Genomic DNA, 12,472 nt, shown 5'->3' on the forward strand with positions numbered 1-12,472 from the left:
CTCTCTCTCTCTCTCTCGCTCCCTGCAGGACATTTGCACTGTAATCAGAGACTTTGCTGTCCTGCAGTATGGGGTACTGTCTCCACCTGTTATGTTGCATCCGGCGGTTCTGAGCCATTAAACACAGAGATGAGCATGTGAGTGGGGTTTCGAAGTATATCAGTGTGTGTGAGTGTGTCGAGGCTATGCTGAGTGTGTTTGTGCTCCATCGGGTCCAGAGGAGCTGAGCTCTGTCTCTCCGTGTGGGATTGAAGCCAGACGGGGTCTTACAGCAGGTCCTGCTAAAGTCTCCGGCATATGTCTGTTTCCTTACAGCTCTCATTTATCACACTCTAAACTCCATCACCTTCAACACCAATCAGACACACACACTGGTGCTTAACCTTTCCGGCTCTCAGAGCTTCAGCAGCTGTCTGCAGCGCAGATCTGCTGATATACACAAAACATGCACGGTCACACAGGAAACAGAAGATAGTGTCACTCGTTCTGCATGACGATAGGTTAAGAAAATTAACTGACAACCATTGGCTTTATGAAGTCGATACTTACAAAAACTATTAGGGAATATAGTTTGTTAAGTTATTAAAGCTAGTCGTTGTTTTTACTTTTGTAAAATAATGATAAATTAACTAATCTCCTTCAAATTGTTTAATACAGTTTCAGAAATTTTCTGTCATGATATTTAATTTTTGGCAGTGGTGGTTAATACTGTAGTAAATAACTACTGTAAACGCAACATTATATATATATTAAAGGGGTCATATAATGCGATTTCAACTTTTCCTTTCTCTTTGGAGTGTTACAAGCTCTTGGTGCATAAAGTAGATCTGTAAAGTTGCAAAGACTAAAGTCTCAAATCCAAAGAGATATTCTTTATAAAAGTTAAGAGTCAGCCACGCCTACCTAAAACTGTAAAAATCAACACGTTTCAGAAAGGCGGGGCATAGAGGAGAAACAATAATGTACAGTATGTGGAAAATAATGTGTTTTTTGAACCTTAAACCACATAAACACATTTCATTACACCAAATACACAAAATAATGTTCTTTTTAGCAACATCATATGACCCCTTTAAACAATCTACCATTCAAAAGTTTGGGGTCAGTAAAAATCTTTTTTAAAGAAATTAATTATTTTATTCCACAAGGATGCATTAAAATGATCAAAAGTACACCGCAAAAAGTATCATGGTTTCCATAAAAAATGTTTTTGAGCAGCAAATCAGCATATTAAAATGATTTCTGAAGGATCATGTGACACTGAAGACTGAAGTAATGACTGCTGAAAATTCAGCTTCGCCATCACAAGGATAAATTATTTTTTAAAAATATATTAGAACAGAAAACAGTTATTTTAAATCATAGTAATGTTTCACAATATTAAATGTTTTTACTGTATTTTTGAACAAATAAATGCAGCCTTGGTGCAGCATTCAACAATAAAAAACCTTATTGACCCCAAACATTTGAACAGTATTTCAGTAATTATTATTATTATTTAACTAGAGTTGAGTCTTTTGCACATGACACTATGGATTTATTAAAGTAAGGCAATAAATCAGTAGTAGTGTGTGTATTTTACCAAGTTTAAAGAGTGTGATGAAAAAACAGACATAAAAAATATCAGAAAATCTAAAACACTTCTGTTTCCAGATTGCTGTTGGTTGCCAAGGAGACCATTCCAGACTACTGAAGTTGAAATGCTGCATATCTTCAACAAGCTTTCAAGCTTTAGTGTAAAATCCAATCGTCTAGGAAGAAGACTGCGTGTATGAGCCTGTTCTACCTCATCTCATGAGACATCAGAGCGCTAAACTCCATCAGAGAAGTCGAACACTCAATTCCATACGTTTGAGGCAAGATGTTTGTGACATTAAACAGAAAGCATGGATCTTGTTATGCTGCTGTAATGTGCTTGTAGATGGGTGTAAGTGAGTCTTATACCATTGTGCCAATCGTTTCACGGCTTAAATCAATTATAGTGAATGCAGTGCAGCTCTGCACTCTGCTGGTACACAGATATACTGCAGGAGATGACTGAATCGCTTCAAAATCATTCCAGTCCAGCTCTATAAAGTCTTTTTAAGGTTTGACAGAACACAGAAGTGTGTGCTTATTTACCTCCACATCCCAGTGAAGCTGTACACGATGCTGACACAGCGTGGTAACTTTGGCGGCTCCAGTCCATCCAGTCTGACAAGCAGAGACACTGCTCCAAACAAGACTAGATACTTTATGTAAAAAAACTGGACCAACGCAAGAGCCAAACCACCTGCAGGTGAAAAAGAGAGAGAGGTCAGATGACCAAGTGTTTGATCTCACATAGACATTTGCCCTTTAAACATCTGAAATGACAGAGCTGTTTGGCCACATCAGGTTCCGCAGTTTTGGCCATGCAGTGTATGTGAAGCTCATTTCGTCCCTTCATCCCATTCTGGCTGAGAAGAACCACAGATTTGATGATTTATATCAGATTTCAGTTTTATTCCGAATGGTTTCATAATTTAGTTCGATCATCCTCATCCTCTCTAGTCATCTCTCCCTCTTCGCTTCTCTCTTTCTGTGTGTCAGTGGAAACTGAGAACAGCATCTGTCTTTCCCATATCCCACTGGTACAGAGCTAAAAGCCTGTAAAAAATAGGACAGAATTTCTGCAAGCCCTTTCTGTACAAAACAGGTACAAAGTGGCGATAATTACTTGATGTTCTTGCTGTATAGACCCTCTCTACACCGCTCTCTCTTGCAGAGTCTGTGTTTTTGAATCAAAGGCAGCACAAATCAGCAACTTCTACAAATCAATAGACAGTAAGTGTGGAAGTTAAGATGCTGCACACGGCTGAAACTGTGAGAGTGTGTGGGTTTTCGTTGTGAACATCTGTGCAAGATAATAAAGTAATAAACACTTTAGCACCCAAAATAACACCAGTTATACCAAGACAGACTGTATTCATTCTGAAAGACATAATTTGGATAAAAACTACTCACCGAGTACAAATATTCATACTTCCCTGCTTCACAGTATGCAAACAGCAGTATGTCAAAAAAGTAAGATGTTGAAAAACTCATGATACAGCAGATCTCATATCATGTACTACATGAAATTCTGGACACTTATCCTATAAGATTGCGGGAGGGAAGGAGCCATTGGATTTGAAAAGGGTTGTTATTTTCGAGTGTAAGCACTGCAGGTAGAAAGTTGTTACTTAGGGATACTCTACTGTTTAAACTTTTGAGGTCAGTAAGTTTTATTTTATTAAGAAATCAATATTTTAATTCTCCAAAGATAAATAAAAAAAGATACTACAAAAAATGTATATTAATGTATGTATGTAAATAGTTCTGTCAAGTCGATTAATCGCATCCAAAATAAAAGTTGTGTGTAAAAGTTGTGTGTGTGTAAAATATGTATGTGTACTGTACTGTATGTGTAATGTGTATATATATATATATATATATATATATATATAAACATATATTACATATTTGTTCTATAACACACATATTATGTAAACAAACTTGTATTTTGGATGTGATTAATCGATTTGACAGCACTCATTTTAAATAAACACTGTTCTTTCTATTCATCAAAAAATCCTGAAAAAGTGTATCAGTTTCCACAAAAATATTAAGCAGTACAACTTTTTCTACACTGATCTGATAATAATTATAAATTTTTCTCAAGCACCAAATAAGTATTAGAATCATTTTTGAAGGAACATGTGACACTTCAGACTGTAGTAATGGCTGCTGAAAATTCAGCTTTGTCATCACAGAAATAAATTACACTTTAAATTATATTAAAAAAGGAAACAGTTATTTTTAAGTAATAATAATACTTCACAATTGCAGTTTATACTGTATTTTTCATCAAATAAATACAACCTAAGAGACTTCTTTCAAATCACAAAAAAATCTTACCAACCCCAAGCTTTTGAATATATGTGACCCTGGACCACAAAACCAGTCATAAGGGTCAATTTTTTGAAATGGAGATTTATACATCATCTGAAAGCTGAATAAATAAGCTTTCCATTGATGTATGGGTTGTTAGGATAGGACAATATTTGGCCGAGATACAACTATTTGAAAATCTGGAATCTGAGGGTGCAAAAAAATCTAAATATTGAGAAAATCACCTTTAAAGTTATCCAAATGAAGTCCTTAGCAATGCATATTACTGATCAAAAATTAAGTTTTGATATATTTACTGTAGGAAATGTACAAAATATCTTCATGGAACATGATCTTAACTTAATATCCTAATGATTTTGGGCATAAAAGAAAAATCGATAATTTTGACCCATACAATGATTTTTTGGCTATTGCTACAAATATACCCCAGCGACTTAAGACTGGTTTTGGGTCACATATCATATTTATTTAACACCCACGTAGACTGTCTTTGTGGTTACTGTTAGCACATCATAGGTCAAAAAACTTCAAATGGACAATGCCAACATGGCAGATGTAGTATGTCCGGAAATGCATACATACACACTTGCATCCCTAAAGTATGTTGAGACATTCTTCATCAAATTCAATATATACTATGAAAGTCCATGAATTCATATGCAGCCAGAAACTTACCCAGCGCCCAGGGCGGCAGCATCTCCAGGTAGGTTTCGTTGCTCTGGATGGCGTGCATGTACATGAAGTGGATCATGAATTCGGCTAAACACCACCAGACACACACATGCAGTATTCCACTCAACACATACACCACAGAGACTTTACACACTGGCCTCTCTATCTGCAGAGACAGAGAAAGACATTCACAGTACATCTGGATAAAGCACAGACCCTGCAGCCTTTTATGAATCTCCTTTTCTTCTACCTGTTTACTGAAGTCTCTGTAGGTCACAATGGGTCCATTGTAAAACAGTGGGTGATAGAAACAGTAGGCAGTGAGCTTGTAGAACTGAAAAATCAGAGTCTTCAGTCTTTTTTCCTCTAGATGGGAGCAGTGGTTTGGTCCTCTGGCCTGCAGGGGCTGCCAGCACAGCTCCAGACTAAAGCTAATGCAGCGCAAGCTACAAACAGCTGTACTAAAGAGCAAGAGGTAGTACTGGTCTTCAGAAGTGTACCAACCACGCTAGAGACAAATAAAAACAGAGGGAAAAAACAATTAAATTAACAAACTAATCAGGAACCACACATCAGTGGCCCTGAAATAAAAGTATAATTAGTAAATTGGTGCTATTGGGTGTACATGCCTCTGTTGTAGCAGCAGGAAGACCTTGTTTTGTTGTTTTTTTATTTAATAATTATTAATATTTTATTTTATTATTATTACGTCAGACAGAGGTGCCATTGGTGTCAAAAAAAAAAAAAAAGGAAGACAATCTTGTCAGAACTGGTCAAGCAGGACACCAATCTACAAAATTCATAGAAAAAGAAAATCACAGGCAGAAGGGACAACTGTGCAGCCTGATGACAAAAACGGAAAAAAGAGTGGCCTGATGTATTCAGATGCCATTCCCTCAATAACTTCCTGCCAAAACCCCCAAATAAAAATAAATTTACTATATTCTGGATTAAAACTTATTTTATGGGCTCTGTGGGCTTCTGTATGTTTCAAAACAGTCATTATTTTTCCAATTTTGGTGGGAAATGCCATCAGTGAGACAGCAAGGACACACTTCACCTGTAAAACTGCTGCATGGATTTTTTTACACTCTATTATAGGCATACTCTTCAAGCTTGTTAGAAATTATAAAACGATGCACATATTCTTCAAAATGAAGCCTAGTTGGACTCATTTAAGATATTTATAAATGCTGTAATAGTACATAAACAATACTAAAATATCACTTGAATCAACTGATAAAGATTTGAAAAAGATTTGACTCAAAAGAACAATTCATTCAAGTCAGGTATTGCTGATTCCCTCATTAATGTGGAGTATGATGAACGAGTCATATGGCAGTTTTATGATTCTTTTACAGTAGTTTTACATACTTTATAAAGCTTAAAAGATCCAGCTTGGGACCGGTTAAAACTTAGTTTGATATATTGTATACAATACAATGTCACTCTGAGATTTTAAGTGTAACTTAAGCAACCAAACGTGTCTAATTAGTCACCTTTGTATTTCATAAATATTAGACCGACTAATGTTTACAAAGCTACTGTGTAAGGGATGAACAACCGCTGTAAACCACAGCTTTCCAGAATACTCCACCTCAGACCAGCATCCACTGATCCTCTGTGGCGAAACTAAACTAATATGATCTACTGGGCATGCTCAGAAGATGACAGCTGGCATCTAGCCAGGAGACACAGCAGCAGCCACTTTCAAAAACTCATTATCGCCACTCAAAAATAAAGCTATAACCGGCTCTAAATTACACTAAATGACAGGGCAGCGTTCTGAAATTAGTCGCTGGCTGATGCTGTTTTTCCTTTGTATGTCATTATGGCGATCTCTGTGGTGGCTACATGGGTATTGCTGTCTTCCTGAGGGTTTTTCACAGCTCATAAGTAACTGAGGTAAACAGAGATGTACTGAAAAAAGAGATCATTAAAAAGCGAATAAAGATCACAATAGATTAAATTACAGTTGTTTGTTCCTCAGATGGGTATGTTAATGATGGCTTCTGAGTAATAAATAATAATTAAATGAAGGTTTAATTAAGAGGGGAAGCTTTGGGCCCGTGTCATAATTAATCAAGGAGAAACTCCAGGCAAGGAGGGAACTCATTTGTCACTCAGATCGATATTCCCTCCGTCTCTTTCCTCCTCTCCATCGGCACAAGCTTGTTGATCTCATTGCTTTCCCCTTCAGTCAGATATCTAATGACAGCTGTCAATCAATTATTCACTGTGTCAAGTGACTAAGCAGATAAACAAACAAACAAAAAACAAGACCTTCTGGGAGTCAGCTGGCTCTTTTTGTTGTGCTGTTATAACATCTATTGTGTGAGGAAAAAGGAAATACACAAGCACTGTTGTGCATGCAAACATTTGACTTTGAATGTTTGCTTGGGAGACTGTTTGAGAGTGTACGCCACTGTGTTTGTGTGAAGAGAATGGTGACATTTAATGCAGGCTTGTTTCAGTCTCATCTCCATTCTCTCTGCGGAGCTCTGCAGATGTGCTCGGAGAGCCCTGGAGACAGCACAGACTTCTGATCCTGAACCGGACAAAGCCCTCACACCTCACACCTCACCCCATCAATACAGATAGCTTGAAAGAGATACAGGTAGTTCGACCAAATACAATAATTCTGTAATCATTTACTTATCGTTATAAAGGTCCAAAACTGTATGACTTACTTTTTTGTGGAACACAAAAGGAGAAATTTTGAAGACTGTGTTGGTCACTCTTTTACATGCAGTTACAACAAATGGGAACTTAAGTTTTAAATGTTCAATAAAGGGCACAAAAGCAACATAAAACTGCAGCATGTGATTCATGTTCTATATTTCAAGTCGCCTGAAGCCATACAACAGATTTGTGTGAGAAATAGACCAAAACTGAAGTCATTCACTAATAATCTTCACCTCCATGGAGATTTTAACTTAAGAAGTGAGTTGAATCATTCAGTTCGATTTGTGCATTAACCATTTAGAATGGTTTTTACAACCAAAAATCAACCTGTTTTGTAATTATTAACTAAAATGGAAAACTACTAAAACAATTTTTTGTTATTTTAAATAAAGCTGAAATTAAAAAATATCTAAATATTAGATGAAAAACTTGAAATATTTTAGTAACAACAAAATTGCTAAAACTTAAACTAGCGCTGAGTGTGGCGCACAAACACTACTGAATAGAGCCTGAAATTAAGCAACTGACTGAAAAGTTTTGATTCAAAAGAAAAATTTGTTAAAATCAGGCATTGCTACTTCCCCCATGAATATTGAGTATGGTGCACGAGTCATTTATTATGACTTTTATGTGGTTTTGCATCCTTTTTTGAAGCTTGAAAGATCTAGCCATCGTTCTTGATATTTTCATGGAAAAAAGCAACCAGCACATCATTAAAATACCTCCTTTTGTGTTCCAAGAAAGAGAGAAAAAAAGCCATAACGACTTGGAACTACATGAATGTGAGTAAATGAGGACAGTCTTTCATTTTTGGGTGAACAAACCCTTTAAATTGGACACTTTTTAGCAGCTTTAGAGGAGGAGAAAATTTGGTGCCTCACATACATGGTTTACAGCACACACCTGTAAATCCTGGAGGGCAGTGACATTGAGTGTGGAGAGCAGCAGGAGGGAGCAAAACCATGAGAGGCTGGGGCTACGTAGCTGAGCAACCACCAATGAGATGCTCAGATGCAGCATCAAGACAGTCAAGCCCCGCACTTCGAGAAGCCAACCAGCTGAGAGGAAGCCATACACCGTTATGACTGCCAGTCGGAACTGTAACACAAATGCACAAGGAAAAATGATGAAACATGCAAACATTAGATGAGTTCATTGGTTCCGAATTAAACTTACCCGAGGCAAAAAATAATCTGCCAATCTGGACAGCACAGCGTGGCCAATCAAAGACCACAAAAGAGATTGCCACGCCCACTCATTCCAAAAACTCCACTCGAAATCTGTAGGGTCCTAAAACAGACACAGACATAAAACACATGTATACAAATGCATACACATATAAAGTGTGTCTGTTTTGCATGTCTGTATAAAAGGAACTTGATGATTGAGCGGGAAACAGGAAATTGGGCTTGGTGGGGTGCATCGGCCAAATGTGTCACCCTGATTAAAGTCACTAATATAATTACCATGTGTTCTCTCACCTTCTTGAATCTCCATATAAGGAATTCTCTCTCCAGCTGCACCTCTCTGTCCAGGCTGACCTCATGCTCTGTCAATCACACACAGAAAACACATTTCTCACATACTATTCAGGAGGTATACAAAGTCCACACACAGGACTATTTTGGCAAACTAGAATCAGAATTGTGTTTATTCAACATCCACTTCAATTCTCCACTCTTATAATATGGACTCTACAGGACTCCTACAGAACTTCTTATAAAGAGATAGTTCACCCAAAAAGTAATGTTTTGTCATTCCAAACTTGTATTGTTTTCAAGGGAAAGTTTAGCAGAACATCCAAGTTGTTACTACAATAAAAGTGAACTTGACAGCCCCTGGTCCATATCCGCTTTTAAAGTCAGAGTGAATACAGCTCTAACATTCTGCTAAACCTCTCCTTGGTTTCCCACAGTAGAAATTAAGGATTGTTGCCATCTGGTCGACGCTACAGAGCACTGAGCACCAGAACGACCAGACACAGGAACAGTTTCTTCCCTCAGGCAATCCATCTCATGAACACTTAACAATAACTGTGGAACACACACTATTTATACACATACACTTATTTATCTAACACTCATACTCAGTCTACACCTCAAATTTGCACATAATATACAGTACCTGTACATACAAAAACTGTCTATTGTAATATACCTGCACATACAACTGTCAATTTATATATTTTTATTCCTTATTTACTTGTTCTATTTTTTATTATCTGTGTTTTTTGTTCTGTCACTGTCATTCTGTTACACTGTGGAAGCTTCTGTCACGAAAACAAATTCCTCGTATGTCTAAACATACCTGGCAATAAAGCTCATTCTGATTCATTCTGATTAAGTCATACAGGTTTGAAAGAACATTTTTATTTTTAGGTGAACCATCCCTTCAAATCCTCTTCAAGCCACGTGTTGCAAAACGAATGAAAAAAATTCTAAAAAATTGGATCTTGTAGTTGGAAGTTTTAGATGAAGGATAAGATCTCTTGCATATTCTCTGCTCACAGGGATTAACTCTCTTCTTTCTCCCCTGCAATGCAGTGTCAGTTTGGTATTGTTTTCTCCACCCCACCCCTCTCCATCCCTCTCTCCCTACATCTCTTTCTTCATCCAGTTTCTCAGGACGGACCTTTCATCACCTCGACAGACGGTTTTCCTGCAGGGTGCACTGGCAGGCAAGGATCTATTCACACTATCATAAACGCACAATTTTTCTGGAAACGAAAGTGTACATGGAAATAGAAGTAAGACCACAGTGCCATCTGTTGGTTGCACTGTCATGGCACACATAGATTGCAAAAAGTCTTCTCATGGGCATGTTTGCTGTGATATAGATCTTAAGTAACACTGACCTGGAGTCATATTTTGTATATTGATTCACTTCAAAGGCAATGTGATTAGTGGTGTTTAAAGTGTCTTCAACATGAAAAAAATGTTGGACTTAGCCAAGCGATAAGACACAAAATGCAATATTTAAGATAAAAAATAAACCATGTAGAACCTGTGAATAAAGTTTAAGAACACTGACTGATTGATTTCCTTCAATTTATTATTCACAAACATATAAAGTTAATGTTTTGCTTAAAATCTTAAGTATTCAGTTCAGCTTTATTCAAAATGATTTCTCTGAGGCAATGTAACAAAGTCAGCTAGATGGTGTTCTTTAAAAATGCTGTTTGTCTGATAGCTAAAATATTTAGGTTTAAATGTATCAGCAAGTTCACCCATGTTATTATTTATGCAGTGTTTTCTCTGTGCACGAGGAGAGGCCCTATTTTGAAGCTTTATTTTTGCACTTTTTTGACTTGCATGTTTTGGTTGAAAATGGGTGCTGTGTGGTGTCTTTTGCTGACCTGAGATCCCATCGTCCCTCAAAATGACAGCACAACCTTTTCAGAACCCTTAGAGTCGGCAGTTAACACGGCAGGAACAAGCATTTCTCCCCCCACACACACACCACAGCAGCCCTTTTCAAACGGACACATTATAAAGTAAAAAAAAAAAAAATGCCGTAAAAATGCAGCAAAAATAATTTTATATTAATTTTGGATAATTTCATCTAAATAAATGATTCAACAGGTATATTCATTTAATAACAATCCATATGTTTTGTTTATGTCTAGCTGACAAATTTGTGGGGTCGTGGTTGTCTAATGCAATTGCAATATGCATCTTGTTCTGTTGCAATTTTGTTTGGCTTTTCCTTTTAATTATATATTAGGTTTGGGATTTGAATCTATTTTCCTTTGATAATTAAATATTGTGCCACTGAACCATTGCTGAGATCTAAGATTCCTGAAATCCCTTTTTTTTTTTTGTAAGCTGGAGAATCGCATTTTGTTCTGGGCAGACGACAGCTCACCTTTAGAAAACCTGTGCAACTGGTAGAAAGAATAGAGATGGGAGTAGAAGGAGAGAAACCAGTATGCCGTCATCTCCCATCGAGGTAGAGATACCAGCTCCCATTGTGGAGTCATGAAAGCTGAACCTGCAGGTTAAGAAGATACACACTAATTGGTTAGTCTTCAAACCTGCAATGGGTCGGTCAGTTGTCACTACATTTGGAGCGTTCCTGTTCTGCACACAACTTGATTTCCAAAATTAAGCAGCATAAGTAAAGAAACTGGTCTAAAGGTAAGCTTAAACTGTATTTCAGAGGATATTACCAAAGCTGTTTCATAGATAACAATCATGCATATTCAAACTTACAGATTATTAACATTTCAAAGATATGCCATTCTCTGTAATACGAATAAAACACAATAAATACGTTTTATGAATTACTTTATCACCATTTCACAACGCATTCTACAAAATACTTGATTACGTATACATATATATGTCTGTATCAAGGAGATTGTGGTGTTTTCATGGCAATCAAATTCAATAGTTCAATCGGGATGTGAAGTGCAAGATTTTTTTATTTGCTCAAACGGTCATTCACATCTTTAAACATATGAAATGATTTTTTTTTACACAAGCTTCCTCATTGCATTATCATATTGCAACAATTCCCGCACTATAATATTTGCATATTTGTTTCAGTTACTCACATAAACCAACATAAAAACTCTCGTGCCAGCCAAACACTGCCGCGAAGCTCCGCCCTATGCTTCCGAGAGTTGCCACACCTCTACAACCTGATTGGCTAACCCGACCACTACGTCCTATCACAGCATTTTAACCCCATGAGTGCTGTAGTTACTTTTGGCAGGCATTTTGCTGCAAATTACGGTAAGGTGTAGCTTTATAATTCATCACAAATACCGTCACTTCTAGTTAAGCTGGAAGGCCGTTGTTTTGGCTTTAATGAACAATGCCTCAGTACAATGCAGTGTATAACTAGTTCAGAAAAGGTTATCTTAGGTTAGGAACAAATGTAAACAAAACGCCCACAGTATGATAATAATTATTTACCGGTGAAAAGGGGAAACCAATAAATAACACACATTTAAATACACATCATCACATCATCGTTTTCTCTCAGTACAAACTCTGCCACAGGACAGCACATTCTGCTGAGGCCCAAAAGAACAGAGACTTCCTGAAGGTGTGTGTAGGGAACTAAAGTCTATGCCTATGGTGCAATGCAGCTTATTCCCACACAGAAAGAGAGAGAGAGAGAGAGAGGGCAGCACATTAGACTACCAATTCATGGGCTGCGTTTTGATCCAGGGGAGGGTTCCAGATATCTATCTATC

At 37.1% G+C, this 12,472-nt stretch overlaps 1 protein-coding gene across 2 annotated transcripts in view; it reads right to left on the reverse strand.

Annotated features, from left to right (window-relative positions):
• The window catches only part of hhat (hedgehog acyltransferase), a 46,396-nt gene extending 34,502 nt beyond the window's left edge, over positions 1 to 11,894 (reverse strand). For both annotated transcript variants that reach the window (XR_001630891.1, XM_016448138.1), the window contains exons 1-8: positions 11,825 to 11,894; positions 11,134 to 11,259; positions 8,751 to 8,818; positions 8,446 to 8,559; positions 8,173 to 8,367; positions 4,835 to 5,092; positions 4,588 to 4,750; positions 2,122 to 2,272 (exon numbers count right to left, since the gene is read on the reverse strand). Coding sequence is in view for 1 of the 2 variants with exons in the window: in XM_016448138.1 (XP_016303624.1) it covers positions 2,122 to 2,272; positions 4,588 to 4,750; positions 4,835 to 5,092; positions 8,173 to 8,367; positions 8,446 to 8,559; positions 8,751 to 8,818; positions 11,134 to 11,248 (1,064 nt within the window). In the remaining variant the exon portion in view is untranslated. The remainder of the gene's footprint in view (positions 1 to 2,121; positions 2,273 to 4,587; positions 4,751 to 4,834; positions 5,093 to 8,172; positions 8,368 to 8,445; positions 8,560 to 8,750; positions 8,819 to 11,133; positions 11,260 to 11,824) is intronic.
• Between the last annotated feature and the right edge of the window lie 578 nt (positions 11,895 to 12,472).

This window comes from Sinocyclocheilus anshuiensis, unplaced genomic scaffold, assembly GCF_001515605.1.
Source record: "Sinocyclocheilus anshuiensis isolate Anshui unplaced genomic scaffold, SAMN03320099.WGS_v1.1 scaffold539, whole genome shotgun sequence".
Classification (NCBI taxonomy): domain Eukaryota; kingdom Metazoa; phylum Chordata; class Actinopteri; order Cypriniformes; family Cyprinidae; genus Sinocyclocheilus; species Sinocyclocheilus anshuiensis.